The sequence below is a fragment of the Gymnoscopelus microlampas genome (assembly GCF_963454915.1).
Source record: "Gymnoscopelus microlampas genome assembly, chromosome: 16".
Classification (NCBI taxonomy): Eukaryota; Metazoa; Chordata; class Actinopteri; order Myctophiformes; family Myctophidae; genus Gymnoscopelus; species Gymnoscopelus microlampas.
The window spans coordinates 24,256,185-24,272,673 of record NC_139953.1 but is presented as its reverse complement, the minus strand read 5'-3'; the positions used below and the strand labels follow the sequence as shown (position 1 = coordinate 24,272,673).

General features: G+C 43.4%; 1 protein-coding gene across 4 annotated transcripts in view; it reads right to left on the bottom strand.

The window, feature by feature from the left end:
• LOC311063533 (uncharacterized protein) overlaps positions 1–15,912 on the bottom strand; it is a 35,690-nt gene extending 19,778 nt beyond the window's left edge. Inside the window, exons 1-10 of one of the 4 annotated variants that reach the window (XM_084083013.1) lie at positions 12,843–13,315; positions 10,907–12,369; positions 6,646–10,255; positions 6,174–6,303; positions 5,986–6,104; positions 5,609–5,647; positions 4,466–4,584; positions 3,770–3,920; positions 2,260–2,399; positions 122–248 (exon numbers count right to left, since the gene is read on the bottom strand). In XM_084083013.1, coding sequence (XP_083939139.1) covers positions 122–248; positions 2,260–2,399; positions 3,770–3,920; positions 4,466–4,584; positions 5,609–5,647; positions 5,986–6,104; positions 6,174–6,303; positions 6,646–10,255; positions 10,907–12,369; positions 12,843–12,884 — 5,940 coding nt within the window. In that variant the 5' untranslated portion in view covers positions 12,885–13,315. Of the gene's footprint in view, positions 1–121; positions 249–2,259; positions 2,400–3,769; positions 3,921–4,465; positions 4,585–5,608; positions 5,648–5,985; positions 6,304–6,645; positions 10,256–10,906; positions 12,370–12,842; positions 13,316–15,691 lie in introns of those variants that run through there. The other 3 variants (XM_084083011.1, XM_084083012.1, XM_084083010.1) reach the window with 3 other exon arrangements.
• Between the last annotated feature and the right edge of the window lie 577 nt (positions 15,913–16,489).

Here is a 16,489-nt window from a genome sequence, read left to right as displayed (position 1 = left end):
TACGCTGTTATACCTTAGTTATAACTTAGCTCAGGATTTAGACAGCGTTTTTAGAATCGGCCTCAGGTCTAAATGGGTTAATGAAGGCTTATCATATCATATAATTAATAATGCTACCCACCATTTTGAGGGGTCTAAGAGATCCAATGAAGGGTGAGGTGAAACCCCAGGCTTCGGGAAAGGGGTACTCGCCCTCCTCCAGCACCGCCAGCAGGCCCTGATACCCTGGATCACTGAACACCAGCCATCTGTACGTCGGAGAAAAGAGCAGGCATCACACATAGTGTACTGTCTTTTCATGTTTCCAAAGCTCTTTACAGTTGTAACGTTCATTTTTAGCATGGGCAGGCCCTGGTGGGGATTGAATCCCTAACGCTAGTAGTGTAAAGACCAAGCTGTAGTCTTTTAGAGTTACACAGGATGATGCACAAAGGTTCACATACTGTAGGAATGTACCAGTCATCAACTACAGTAGGAGATATCCACCCAGCTCCTTTCATCAGTTCCAAGAGCCGATATAAAACTGACTGCACACATTATAGCACACTGGTTTGAAACTTAAGATGATGAACGCGTCATAAACAATGAGGCAATAATAGTAATGTTTGTTCAGTATTCCACATTGTGTGGAGCTGTCCAGGTCCTCAAAACTACATCTGTTGCCTTTCTTGACATTTCTTAAATCCATCTAATCCCCGATCACTGAATGATTGAGCCCCCCCCTATCTCTTCTCCTTTCTTTCTACCTCTCCTTCTCTACTTCCTTTTCTATTTCTCTCTTTCTATTTGGTCTTTGCTTTCATATTCTTTGTTCTCAAAAGCAAAATGATGTGTCATGTTCTTCTCAACATTATTTTATTTAAAATGTTCTTCTCCCTGATGTCTGTTTCTTATGTGTAGTATGTTTAAAATATGTAAAAGCATGTAAGGAGGTAGGCAAGACAAACAATCCTGGGTTGAAGATGGAAAGTTGTCACTTCATGTATACCTAAATAAGCTTGATATGCAGTCATGCAGATGTGAACTGATTGTGTACCTAACTTCTAATAGAAATACTAATGAACTACATCTGTTGAGCAGACATCATCACACAGATAGCTCAGTGTAAGCGTTCTAGGAGACGTGGCTGATGCTGATTTATTCCTGGATGTACTGATGAATTCTGCACGGGCATCTGGGAGTAGTTGACTTTCATTTGAGCTTGAGGAGCTAAAGATGTATTGGGCGATGGGAGGAGGCGTTTAAACAATTTGTGAAATGTGGCTTTTTTAGCGGAGGTGCCAAGGTAAACCAACAAAAGGCGTGACTGGGTTGTGAGAAGAGGTCTACTGTCATTAAAGTTCCTCCAGGGGCAGGGCACAAAATGTCCTGAATACCTCCCGCTCACATGGAAAAACATGCTTTCCTTTGCCAAAACCACCTTTGTCTGAGAGAGCAAGAGAGAGGTGGAGACTGTGGTAGAGCCACAGTCTCCACCTCTCACCCCCTCTCTCCTGCTCTCTCTCCCTCTATATCAATGCCTCTCTCTTTCTCTCTCTCTCCCTCTCTCTCTCTCTCTCTCTCTTTTTCGGTCTTTCTCCCTCCCTGGTCTAACATGTAGGGGCAGGAGGAACATTCCTCGGAAGGCAAATGAGTGAGAGTGAACTGAGGCCACAGAAAAGGATCAGCACAACAAAAGGCAGTAATAGTTATCTGTTTCCTCCGCCTCTCAGTAGCTGCCAGGTGAAGGGAGAAAATAGAAAGAAGATGTGATCCAGTGAAAACAAAACAGCATCGACCTGATGTTTTTCATGTCTCTTTCACTGAATTGGGTCACTGTGCCTTTCCCGCCAGTAGCGGCAAAAAAGTCACGACAGAGAGTTGAGATTGTGTCATTTCTTGCCACAGTGACATTCTGCTACTTCAGGACTCTGAAATAGTAATCTCTAACTCACTACCAAAATAGCACTTTCATCGAGTACAATATAGCAATCATTGAGTCATGTATGCATATATGCATACATGACTCAATTTACGTTGTTTTTAGAACAGTTAAGAGCAGTGGTTCTCAAAGTGGGGTCCAGGGCCCCCCAGGGGCCCTTGAGGGGGCGTTCCGGGGGGTCCCCAGCAAAACTTGCTCACAGCGCTGTTAACTTGTTAGCTTGGTCCCAGGCACAAACTCTTTTGAGGTGAGGTTCTTCGGCCAAAAACATATCAATTTGGGGGTCCTTGACATGAAAACGTTTGAGAACCACTGGTTTAGAGATGGGATACACTTACACTCCTGAGTGGACTTTGATCGAGGCAGTGTCCTGTAGGATGCCGAAGGAGCCATGCTCTACTGTGTCATCGTGGCATGGTGTTACTCTGCCGTGGCCCTCTGGCTCAGTAAACAGGTCAATATGGGGAATGCTATAATCCTGCAGAAGTAGGGGAAAACACCGGGAAAACAATTAACCGTGGTGGAACAAATGATCCAATTACCCAGTTAACCAATATGCATGCCTTAATCACATGAACCCTAGCGTCCCTATTCTGGAGTAAACATTTGGCAAAAAATAGCAGCTCTACAAGTCGAAACACGTAGTATGCTTGTATATCGGCTATATATAAGATATATAGGCTAGAGGGAAAACAGAAGGGGGATTGTGGAGCCCTGGGGCACTCCAGTCAAACTAGTTAAACTAAGGGCAGGGCAACAGATAATTTTAAATGCTGGAAGTTAAAATAATGTGAAGGAAAAAAAAAAAACTATTTATGTTCTCATAAACAGAATTGTTGGAAATCTGTGTTTGTGCAGCTAAAACTGCCCCACCCCAACATTCAGTAATTATGCAGTTGAGCAGCTTTGTGACGTCAGGAGTTGAAGACACCCTGGTCACGCTGGGCGAGACCTGCTAGACGAGTGTCTAACTAGAAGTACCGGAAGTACCGCCCAAGGAAGTTACGTGCTTTGCAGATGTGACAGATCTGACAATCCCGGGCATGAAACCCATGTTGTGGTTGGTCGAGAAAAAAAAGTACATACAACGGCCGCTCCGCCCTACAGACACGTTCTGACATAAGTCGTTACCAGGCGTTTCTCCTTCTGAGATGAGAAAAGCCTGGGAACAAGGTTAGCCCTGGTAAACTCATTCTAAACTCCCTATAAACATATACAAGAATGTTTACGTACATCATAAATATACATTTAATTTCACTGTTAATAGTTTAAAGACTTCCATTCGCATTGCAAATAGGGCACATTTTGGATACATTGATAGGCCAATGTTGTCCACTAAATACAGTATGCACAACTACCGACTTCCTCCAATTCTATTCACCTGTACAGTCATCTTTTCAGAACTTCTCAGTCACTCTGAGACTGGAAAATTGATTGGGGTTCAATTCTGGCCGAGACTATACAAAATGGTACCCAATGCCTCTCTGCTTGGCACTCAGCATCATTGGGGGTAAGTCCCTGCCACATAAGGGGGTGTATTTGTACATCAAGCTGCCTTACGCTACGGAAAAAGGAGATAGGCTCCTGACCTATGGGCCACAAGGCTTGGGAACTGTTGGTTCCCAAGGCTACTTACTATTGTATATACATAAAGAAACTGATATTGTTGTCTAGATATGGACTAGTATGTAAATATCATAAGTTGTCCATTATCTTCACTACCTTTAAGTGGTTACATTCATAACATGGAATCTATTGTATTTACATATATTTACACATTTGAAACCCAAGTGGATGGTGTTGGTGATATTGACAAAGGAGGTGAGAGTATTTGACCAGAACACTAACCCAAACAGCCAGTCGAATAGATCCAATCACCATGGGTGGGTGTGGCTCTGTCCCTGACCCTGGCTCTGCCCACACGTTTGTCAGTTCTATACAACCCTCCTCCAGGGCAATGGAGCGCCCCTGGAAGCCAGGTTTCTCATATAACACCCAGCTGCAACGGAGAGACAGACAGGCCAATCACATGTAAAACATCAAATGAGGAACTGAAAACATGTAGAACACAAATAATAACGTACTGAACAAATATGAAAAAGGATGATTGGCATAGAAGAACATAATGTACAGGATTCTATATGCAAATTGTTTTTGTTTATTCTTTGATGTTACCTTTTGAAGTCAAATGTGATGTATAGGGTAGGTGCATGTGGTATTGCGTTGTTTTCAATTGTGGTATTTTAGCATCTACCTCCTTTTTATATATGTATGTGAATTTGTATATTTGTTAACTTATGTTATTACTGAATGCAGAACCAAAATACATTTCATTCATTTTCTTTCACAAGACAAAGAAAATGATGATGAAACCATGTAATGCAAACAAAAGGGATCTCATGAAATGTATAAAACAACGAAAAGGATCAAATCAAAAAACATTTCAGAACGTTTTTTTTTATTTTTATCATAATGCTTTTTTATTAAAAGGCTTTTATCATAATCGCGACTGTAACAGTCACCCCGGTGGACCATGTCACTCACCATCCTCTGACGACCTTCACAGAGATAAGGTGGGATAAGTGGAGAGAGGTTGCATCTTCCAGGTCCCTGAAGACCTCATAGAACTGGCCTTCAAACTGAGCTTTCTCAAACAACACCACCTGCGTGGAGACATGGAGGCAATAATGAACTTAAGACTTTAACTAGAGCAGAACTTTGAACTGCTCTGTCACCGCAAAAACAATACATTTCACTGTGCTGTGCTGTGACGAATTCCAAGGAGACGATGCACGATAGCTCTCTTAATTGGCTGCCTTGGGGACCAGCCAGTGGCCCCCAGAGCAGCCAATTAACTGGTTTGTTTTCATTCCATAAACTTGTTAGAAGAATTTCGCTTGTATACTATACTGTATGCAAGCATTTAAGAAAAAAGTAGAATGAAGTAGTATTATCTAATCCAGTGTCATGGATCTAACAGTTCTTCCTTTTCTCTTGTTTGTTTGTAATTATTACCAGTAAAAACAAAAAAGAAACCCTGAACGTCAGTATTAACGGATCTGTGCATGCTGAAGAGTGCATACTGTAAATTTTACCAGTGTGAAATATGATTTGAGCACTCTCCACAATGTCATAATGACATAATCACCTAATCGCAATTATTTGAGATATAAGCAATTATATTGCATAATCACCATAATTGTTTCCATGTGGAAAGAATGTCATACATTTTCAAACATTTACAAAGATTTTTACGAAATAGCCAATCTACAAGCTCAAAACGTGTCACGATGCGACGCTTTGTGAGCTGGTACGTCGGCTATTTGCACTATTTAATTTTATTTTTTGTTCAATGGAAACAAAAAATACAATGGAATGTATTTCCAATGTTCAATGGAAAAACACGATTAAATCGTTAATTGCAATTTAATTACAATTAATTGTCAAGTAAAGTTTCATGATCGTGACAGTCCTACAAACAATGCAGCAAAGTATCACAAGGGCTGCATTGGACTGCCATCTTAATCATAAACAGCTGAGCATCAGTACAGTTCTTTTTCCTGTGTACTCTGTTTACCCCTAGAAGAGAATACTTAAAACAGATGTCTTAGCAGAACAATACGTTCTCCATTCAGATTCCACTTTCATCGCTTTCTTTATTCTCTGTGAGGGTAGAGATGTGAATACCTTTCCAGGGCGCCTGTGAAGTCCTTTGACAGCTCTTATCTGAAATACAAAAAACACAGATATAGTTATTATACCACTGAATAATGCTAAGCATGATAAGCATTCTTGAACTGCTAGAGTAGCTAATCAGAGTGTATGTTTACTATCTTTGTGTTCGACATTTACATTTCCTTGGTGTTTAATATTCTAGTGATTCTAGTAACTCCTGCTAAATAAAGTCTGGCAAAACACTGTTTCTCTTTCCCACACACATACATAACATTTAAATGGGAATTCAGACATTGCACGCACACACACACTCACTCACTCACTCACTCACTCACTCACTCAACAATCTAATATACTAAAGCTTTACTGTACATGTCTGGCACACATACATAATTTCTATGCATCGGCTGTGGGTCCATCAAATGCTGTTTGAGTCCAGGTAGAGTAGGCTGGGAAGGTAGAGGAACCACAGGCATTCTTGGAAGTGCTCCATCAGACACTAGAAGACCTGTTGTCACTTTTTTGTCTGCTCCAAAACCAAGTAAGCTTGAAGTTGCTCCATCAGACACTAGAAGACCTGGCTTCACTTTCTGGTCTGCTCCATAACCAAGTAAGCTTGGAGGTGCTCCGTCAGGAAATAGAAGACATGGCTTAACATGCAGGTCTGCCCTGCCATCAGTGACTGACAACGCCATCCCTCCAACAATCTAAACAGGAAACAATCAAATAAGGAACGAAGCAATTACACTGGCCTCTCTACTCCCAACATGCAGTTGATTCACTGGATTGTACAGTAGTAACATTTTACAACAGAGAAAAGTGCCTCTTATGAGGAATGCCTCTGTGAGGAATTCCTCTGTTGCTACAGACAATGCATGTACATTCTTGTATGTTAGCATGATACCCTTGCTAATCGTGCTAACATGTTTCACTTGTTGGAAGTATATTTTATCGCAGTTAACTTATAAATGTATGGAAATTCCAAAGTGTTATGTAACAAGTTATTTAAAAACATTTTACATGCAAGAACAATGCGTGGCTAAACTGACCTCTGTGTTGAGCTGTTCCTGCTTTTCTCTGCTCTGCTCTGATTTCGCTGGCTCTCGGGGGAGGTATTTCTCTAAATAGTCCGGCAGCTTGATGTCGTTAAAGGAAGGAAGTGGAGGGCCTGAGTCACTGACCACAGGCCGGGCTGCCTTGCCATCAACCAGGGCAGGGTTCTGGTTGGCCAGCATCTCGTGGAACGGGGCTACATGAGTAGGACTAGGCAGCAGCGGCTGGGGTACTACTGGGGGTCTAGGCTGGGGAGCTTCGGTAGGTGACACGTCTTCAGTGTCTGCCTGATCATGAAACTCATTCCTCTTCCCCCTGGCAGTCCGGAGGCTGCTGAAGATGCAGCTCCCCTCCAAGCGAGACTTCACCTTGGGCTGCTCATCTTTCGTCTCCTCTGCCGACTCTTCCTTTTTCTCCTCTTCCTCCTCCTCCCCTTCTTCTGTGGTCATCCCCCTCAGCCTAGAGCGAAGGTCCAGGCTGTTCAGCAGCATGCTCCTGTCCGCTACGCTGACTCTGGCTGGCTTCAGGCCGGCTTTAGTGCTTTTGCTATGGAGCTCGTTCAAGAAGCTGGAGGCCGCGTCCAAGCTGTATTCCTTCCTCTTCCTCAAGCCAAACTTGAATTCGTCAGGGTCAAAGGTTTTTTCAAAGCGATCCTCCTTGATGGCCGGCAGGGCAAAGGGGGGCTGGGGGGCGCGTAGGTGGCTATGTTTACGAGGCGGCAGGGAGAAGGGAGAACACAGTTTCTTGATTTTATCAATGAAGTCGTCATCGTCGAGGTCACCTGATGCGTCCAGAAGGTCACTCTCACTGACAGAATAACTCAGTTTGGGCTCAGGGAACTTGAGCTTCTGTTTTGGAAAGTCCACATCTAGCCAGCTGGAGGGGGCATCTCGTTGAGATGAGGAATCACCTCCACTTAGCCTTCGCGATGAAAGTAGCTTATCCCGAGAAGAACGCTGGGCAGAGTCTGAGCTCAGTTTTGTGGTCTCTGTTGGAGTGGGTGCTTTGGTAGTTACAGCTGAGCCCAGGAGTGACCCGGGCTTATCATTAACTTTGTGGCCTTGTGGGAAGGGGTGGATGTCACCATTTACAATGGGTGAAAGTTCATTTGCCAGAAGAGCAGGTTTCTTATCATTTCTCCTGTTCTCCACAGTAATTGTGGTGGTGGAGTACTGTGCCCTCTCTATCATGTCCTCATTGTCTGTGCTCATTTTCTGTGCCCCTTTTGACGTCTCATGCTGTTGGTGGATAGCAGTAGCTTTCATTAAATCCCCTGAACATTTGATTTCTGGGGACACAGTATTTATAATTGAACTTTTAGTCACAACATGTACATCTTCTCCCTCACTGCTCGTGGATGAGGGAATGGGAGAAGTAGGAAATCCTTGCTTTTCTGCTGCAACCGGTGCTTCTTTCCGCTTAATTTGGTGTGTTTGGACTTCATTGGCAGAGTTTAGTGCCAGATCTTTATTCACTGTTTTTACACTGCCTCCTCCAACCGCCATAGATGCTTCAACAGGCTTAGAGTGGGAGAATTCCTGCATAGCATCACAAGTTCCATGCGTATGTGAGTCATCATTAGATTGCTTTGTTTTTGCCACAGACACAGGCTTAGGCTGTGGTTCCCCCGTGACCGCTACTGGCAGGGTTTCTGTTCCAGGGCCTGTTGTAGCTTTTATAGCTGCCCCTTCATTAGGAGGTTGTTTGACAAGCGCTTTATCACTGTCTGTCACGCTAACAGTGTGATTTGTCTGGGAGCCATTAGCAATCGTGTTATCGAGTTGTGCTGTAGCTACCTGACTGCTGGCCTTTGTCTGAGAAGTGACGTCTAACGATCCGATTGTTTTCCCCAAACTTTGTACCACTGGCTCTGGTTGTTTGGGTGCAGGCTTTGATATATCTTTAATACGCTTTGTTGCTTCTTTTCCCTTCATATCAGCTTTGCTGCTACTCTCTCTCTCCAGGGTGTCCTGTCTACTGTCTGAGACTGTGCCATAAATCGTATTTTTATCCAAACTCACAGAATGTTGGCCATGTTCATAGACCTTTTCCATGTCTTTCTTCTCAGCCTCCAGGGTTTTTTCTGTGTCATTCTTTATCGGCGTCAATGTTTTCTGTTCGGCTTTGCTTTTAGGCTGATTTGGGTTTGGTGTGTCATTCTTTATCGGCTTCAATGCTTTCTGTACATCTTTGCTTTGAGGCTGATTTGGGTTTGGTGTATCATTCTTGACTGATTCTGATGCATTCTGAATGTCTTTATTTGCATTCTTATTTCTTATTGTTGTGCCTTTGCTTTCTGGTTGTGCCGCTTGCTTTATGTCTGTTTTCTCTGGCTGTTTTACCTTCACTTTTGTTTTACTTTCAGGCTGCCTTGGCTGCTGGTTATTTAATTCAGCAGGTGCACCTGGCTCCTCAGGAGCTGGCTTTTCAATAAGAGGCTGTACCAGAGGCAAGGGGGAGGGGGCTGATGTTCCACTGTTCTCCTTGGAAACATTTTGCCTCTCTTCAACAACAGAGACACTCTGCTCCACAGCTCTCTCCCCCTTTTGGGGCAAAATATTCAGATTCCTATCAATAGGCTCCTTTGTTCCACTGTTGTAAACAGCAGTATCCTGTCTGGCATCTTTGTTAACAGGGGGCTTTATCAATACCCCCTTATCCTTTGCTGGTTTGTCAATGTTGTCTTTTTTACACAACAAATGTATCTGTTTGTCTGACGCATCCAGAGCTTTACTGGTTTCAGTGGGTAACTGTTTCTCCACATTTGATTTACTGTCTAGGGATTTATCTGAGGGTAATGCTACTGTCTCTACAGGCTGTTCTGTGAGTGAGGCAGGCTTCTCCTGCTTACTGACTGAGCTGCCTGGTTTTATGTCATTATTTTGACTGATGGGGCTGGTTGGCTCTTTACTTTTCCTTTTCTTAGAGCGGGAGCCTGTCCTGCTTGGAGCTTTGGATTGTGCGCTAATCTCTGGCTGTTTGCATCGACTATCTGTTTCAACAGAGTTATGTTTCATAGGTAACTCTGTTTTTGAGGCCTCTTTTACCTTTGTTTTAGAAACAGCCTGGTGTTGTTTGGCAAGAGGAATGTTATCCACTGCAGTGGTATCTGGTCCTGCTGGTTTAGAGCTTGTCTTTAACATATCTGTAGTTGGTGTTTTGTCTTTACTAGCAGGTTTACCCTGAACATCCTGTTTTGATAACTCTGACCCAACTCTTGTGACAGAACTGGAGGATTTTGGGGACATTCTTTTCATTTCTGTCTTTTGGTGTGCTGTTTTGTCCTCTAATGTGCATGTCTCAGAAAAATCCCTCGCACGCTCTTTTACTGTCTTTAGTCTCTCTGTAGGTGGAGCAGAGCTGGACCTGGCATTGCCATCACGTTCGGCTGATTTTGACCTTTGACCCGGCAACCCCATCTCTCTGGTGACATCTGCCTTCAGCTTGTTGGTGACTTTCCGGGCTGGGGACACATCTGCACTCCTGGGGCTTTGGGCGGCCTTCCTGGGATCCCCCAAGGCCCGATGCTCAAAAAGACTTATCTTATCAGCAATCCTTCCAATGACTGGCTTTGACTGTTCGTCCATTTTCTTCAGGTCCTGTGGTCTGAATATGTGAGGAGATAAAATGTTTTAATGCAATGAAAAATGTGTATAACCAACAGTATATGAAACAAAGTAAACTTTTAAGCTGAAGTCTGTGAATGTGACACATTCTTTGCATGTGTCAAAGAATGTGTCATGAGCACATTTATCAACAATTATCTGAGCTTCATTTTAGTACACTCATATAAACAAAACAAAGGGTTGCTATGTTTACATTATGACTCACACACTTTTTCCTCAGTATGTGAAAGCAAAACCTTAATCTTAGACACCAGCTTGACACACAAAATTAAATCTTAATCCTAATCTTCAAATTGTAAAATGGTGCATTTGTTCATTAAAACAGCTGACTTTCATTTGTATTCTTTTTGTGTTAATGGTACAACAAGATACCAGGGTTGTGGCTCTTTCGGAGCGGGAACTTTGGGGGGTGGGAGGGGTACCATACACTGCTTTTGTATGCTTTTGTCTTATTGACCTGTATGTGAAAATAGAAAATACCAATAAAGAAACGTCTGACATTCATTGTCTCATACACGTATTGTAGTTGATAGAAGTGACTATTCATTGTTTCATTCATAAACAAAAGACAGTCAGGCACTTATCTTCCTGAATCTGAACAGGCACCTTCGGGGGTAAAACAAACACCAACCTTGTGTTTATGTCAGGTTTGGTCTTCTCAGTGGCTTCTTCTTTAGTATTCTCTAGTCTTGACTGCAAATGCTGAATGGGGTCCACAGGCATGTCTGTTGGTGGACCTGTGGATTTAGTATTCACCAGCAACTTCTTTGAAAAAATCTTCACCTCACTCCGAGACACCTTCACACTCCTGCGTTTGGACTCTGGAGTCTCTGTCTTCCTCACCACCTTGTAGGGGTTGTCAGCGTAATCCATGTCCTCCTGACCGTCAACCACACAAGCCACAGTGGCTACAAAGGTTGAGTCTGAGTCCTGAAAGTCTTCCAGTGGCATGCCCGTAGGTGTGTCCTTACTACCAGCGTGGGAGGCAGACTTGTTTTTCCCTCCTTCAGGTGAGGCCTCAGAGTTGGATTCCTGTTTGAAGGAGGAGTTTGCACAAGTCTCTGCATTTGCAGCCTGGGGACCAGCCAATAGGTTATCTGATGTAGGTGAGACCGCGGGGGGCATTTGCGCCTTAGAAGGTGTGCTCTCCAGGGGACTGTTCCCGCCATCTCCCTGGCTGTTCTTCCTGGATTTCCTCCGGCTCGCCGCATTTTTACGCCCCATGCTGCCAGCGTCTGTCTCCTCAGCTTTAGGTTCAGGTTCGGGTTCAGGTTCAGCTTTAGGTCCTGACCCTGTGTCTATGCGCGGTTTCAGTGACACTCCCGCAAGGGCGCTGTAATGAGTTTGTGCACCGACAGCAGGCCGCAGAACTGCTGTCCTTTTCTGCTCAGACCCCTCTGACCGGAGGACCTTTGGTGAATCAACAATACCCCCCGATGATTTTGATTTGGAGATAACTTGGAAGCTCTTCTTGACCGTTGTGTTGACGACTTCCTGTACAGCGCACGTGTCATCCCCGCCGTGAGTCACGCTGGTCTCCTCCAGGTACACCTGGATCCTCCTGCCTGCCGGGGAGTGAACTTGACCGTGAGCCTGGAGTTGGGTGTGAGCCTTGTCAGGGTGCCATGCCTCTCTCCGCTCAGAAGAGGAAGACAGATGAGTCAGATGACTTGCATTCTTCCCAGAGGCGGGACTCCAGCTCGCCGAAGGACCGTTGCTCTCCTCTACAGCCTCCACAAACTCCTCCTCTGAGAGACTTCCTTCTGTTGGCTCGCTGCTGGCCGCGGGTGGGCCGCCTCTGTGGGCAGACTGCGCGGCGTCCTGCCCTTCGCAGGAGAAATTATCCCTGGAGAGAAAGAGGAGCTGTTGGGGCTTGAAACTTTGTCCCTCCTCCTCCCGTTGTTCCCCTGCCTGGGGGCCTCTCACACGCTCCTGGTTGTCCTCGCTTTCTCCCTCTGACCTGGGCTTCTGCTCGCTGGTTGGAGAGTCATCCTGGCCAGTAGGGCTCAGGGGACTCCGTCCTCGCCAAGGGGAGAACCAGCTCCCAATACGTCCCAAGACCCCAGGACTCGGTGGCTCCTCTGGGCTCTGGGACTGAAGACAGAAAGTGAATTAACTCAATATAAATATCTCAACTCGAGAAATATGAATTTTGGTGTATGACTGTGTTGCAATGCGTCACATTTCAATGTTGAAAATCAGTTATTTTCAGCAAGCAACACGGTCATACAAAATGAAGTATAAAGTACAAACCAGCCCTTATTCAGCATGCATAGGTTTCAATTGTATTATAAGCACACTTCAACTGAGCTGATCGAAGCGCAGAGGTTAAATTAACTGTATATACTATATACCATATATAGTGTATACCATATACTACCATTTAACCGTTAAATGGTAGTATAAGTATATGGTATATAGTATTTAGTATATACAGTATGTCACAGATGGTACACAATGATGATCCATGGATTATAGATACTGAAATTACAGCATATGTTGTAGCATAGCCGTGCATCTCTCAGCATTAACAAAAGCGTGCAGGAATGCTTAACCTGTATGCTTACCGTAGGAAATACCATATCATTCAGACTCTTTATGTAGAACATGTTTTTGGTTTAAGACAAAAACACCTACAGACCATAGAACAAAAACATAGTCATTCCTCTTGCAAAAAAAGAAAAGAAAAAAGTGGGAAAAGAAAAAAAGAAAAGAAAAAAGAAAAAGCACAAAAAATAGCAATTCTACAAAAAGTTGTTCTGCCTTGGTAGCGTGAAAGACCCGAAAATATTAAGCTGGGTAAGTAAAAGAACAAACTCACCCTCAATTAGAGGAAAGAAGATTTTTTTTTTTGTCTTCTCCAGCATATAAACGGCTATCGGATCAGAGTATCAGTATACTATGAACTGACAAAAGTCCCGCACGATAGTGCACTGCTCTCAACACAGTGCAGATGCATGCATGCCTAACGGATAAACTTCACTAATGTGCCAAGTCAGATCCAAGTGCAAGCAGTTATACAGAACGACATGCGTGCGGTTGTCTGGAATAGAAGGTATGTGCGCTGTCTGGTTGGTAACCGGAAAGACTCGCCCCAAAACACGCTCGCCCACATTTATTTCGCGGACCGTCCGACCGCCCCCTCCCAGCGGTTCTTGTATTATTGTATTTGTTTTACTGAGGATAAGGTTAGAAATAAGTTTAGGGCTAGGCATAGTTTTACTGAGGTTAAGTTTAGGAATAAGGTTAGATTTTATTGCACTCTCTTTTCTTTAAATCGTTTTACGTTTTCTATCATTATTCTATTGTTGTTATTACCTATGCTGCTGCATTGTCTGAAGTAGCCCCATATAGTACCTCTCCCTCCGCTATGTAGCTCCGAGATGAGGTCCTATATCGTTCTCTGCCGTTCGGCTGAAAAATGTCCGCACATTTGCCACTTTACATGTTTCTTACCCCTTTCTGCACATCCGATCCAAAAAGTGAAAGTATTCTGAAATGATCACAGATGTTTGAAATTTTAACTCACCATAAAATCTAACAAACGAGTTGAAAAAAGCACTTTATTCGCCTCTCTCCTCAGCCGGTTCAATAATATTATGCATTAGAAGATGCAATTCAACATTTGACCAGTAGGGGAATCAGTAATGTTATCTCTATGGGCGCAACTCTTGCGCAATGTCTCAAACATCTTTCAAACATCTGTGATCATTTCAGAATACCTTTACTTTTTGGACACGAGAAGAAAGGGGTAAGAAACATGTAAAGTGGCAAATGTGCGGACATTTTTCAGCCGAACGGCAGAGAACGATATGGAACCTCATCTCGGAGCTATACAGCGGAGGGTGAGGTTCCGATTGGAGCTATGTCTGAAGGAACAATTTACTCTTATGTAGGCCTACCTGTACACAATAAAGATCTAACAATAAAGTACAACCTTGAACCTTGAACCTTGATAGATTATTAATGAGGTTACGTTTAGGAATAGGTGGAACCAGGTGGCGACCGTTCCCAGGTCGCCGGATTTGCCCCAGGGCGACTGTGTTTTGGGGCGCGCGTTTTGTTATTCGTCTGTTTAAGTTGTGCCTTTACTTTGGAGCGGTGCGCACACGCAGCCTAGTGGTGGTAGCACAGCTCCATCCAATCCCAGAAAAACTTTTCCAAGGGAAGAAATGACCAGCGTTGCCAGGTCTGCTTATTATAAACGAATGTGGGCTTGTTTTTCTGGGAAGTTGCTTGCAAATTATTGGTGGTTGCGGGCGGGTTGCAGTTTTTGGGGGCTTGTCTCTAAAGTGTAGTTGCTTATTTGGGCTTGTTTCTAAAGTGTAGTTGCTTATTTGGGCTTGTTTCTAAAGTGTAGTTGCTTATTTGGGCTTGTTTCTAAAGTGTAGTTGCTTATTTGTTTCCTAATGTTGTTTCAGTGTTTCTCAAACATTTTCAAGTCACGGAAAATATTTTATGCCAGGGACCCTCATACAAGATTTGTGTTGTTAAAATGTTTTTAAAAGTTTTTTTTTCTTTTTTTTTTTTCCTTTATGATGTTTTGTTTTGTTTTAAATGGCAGATACAAGCTCACAACCATCTCGACGCGTTGTGAGAGAGAAGAAGCTAGCTATCGTTGCTTGATACCTACCTGTCTACCGAGCTAGAGGCCTGGGTTCGTCTCCAACTCGGATCGCGAAAACATCACAGTATTATGTTTAAAGGGCGACGGGCTCGCTTCTTTTGAGCTCGTTTTCATAGACATATCGTTGCTTATTTATCTCACAACATCTGGCAACACTGGAAATGACGCATCGACTTTGTAGTCTTCATACTGTAACCATAGTGCTGTAAACTGCTGCAGAACACTGTCTGGTTTCAACGGTCTTTCATTTGGCGGGCCGCTCAAGTCACTTTTTCCATGCAGCGTCGAGGAACGTATTAACCCTTTAATCAAATGCCCCGGGATTTAGGGTAGCAGAGAATCGTTGCATCTCTTTCTCGTCAGATAAAAACAGTTTAATCTCAGAGACACATGATGGCACACAAAAATAAGCTAACATGCTGGGTTGGCCAAGAAAGACCCAATTACAACTTTACTTTGTTTTAGGTTTTTACAATTTAGAGCGTGAACGCTTTAAAGTGAACCTCGTTTAATGTTTTAATTCGCTTAATATAGCTCTGTGAGCAGGGGTGTCAAATTGGCCTCATTTGGCTACTATAGTGTTTTCCTTATTTAGCTCTTCATTGGACCTATTAAAGTCATTGGAATTAGCAAAATGTCGAGGAAAAAGTAGGAAAAGACTACATGAACAGTGCCTACCTTAATACATAACCCAAGCCTGCCCGAAACCGTAACAAATTATCTTGCTAGCCTATCAGCGTCTACATAAAAGGTTATGCAAAACAGGTTAACACAAGAAGGGCATCTTACCATCATTATAGACTAATGTAATCCTTTCTCTTATAGAACCGTCCAGCAAGTTGCAACACGCTACAAAAAGCCACTTGAAGCCGAATCCCCTGCAGCAGTGCCTCCGCCTCTCTGGGGTAAGTTAGACCTCTGACGGACGGAGGTGGCCGTGGTGCTTTATGAATATTTATTGTAGACCCACTTTAATGAGAAAGACAAGGCTTTGTCAAAGCTTGAGACAGCATGTTTGCAGTAGAGTTGCAACAAGCTATTGATCGCACTGTTAGGGCTGGCGTAGGTATAGGCTACAGGTGGAAGGAATCTGGCCGGACCAGTAGCACACCCACAGCAATAACCCAGCCCGGTTATTGTGCAACAAGCTGTTTACACAAAACTAACGGGAGAGACAAAACTATGGGTCTCACCCTCAACCTACTTTTGACCAGTGGTGGAAAAAGTAGGCTACTCAAATGTTTAACTTAAGTAAAAGTATCAGTAGGCTACTGCAATGTAGAAATACCCTGTTACAAGTAAAAGTCAGGAATTCGAAATTTACTTGAGTAAAAGTACAATATTTGCCTTTGAGATGTAGTGGAGTATAAGTACAAGCACTGACAATTGGAAATACTCCAGTAAAGTAAAAGTACCTCAAAACTGTACTTAAGTAAAGTACTTGAGTAAATGTACTTGTTAGTTGTTACTTTACACCACTGTCACACACACAGTTTTATGAACAATTAGCCACATTTATTCTGACAAATGTAAATGTGTCATTCTGTTTCTGTGTGCCCCACTGCCCCTCCCCCGTGTGTGTGTGTG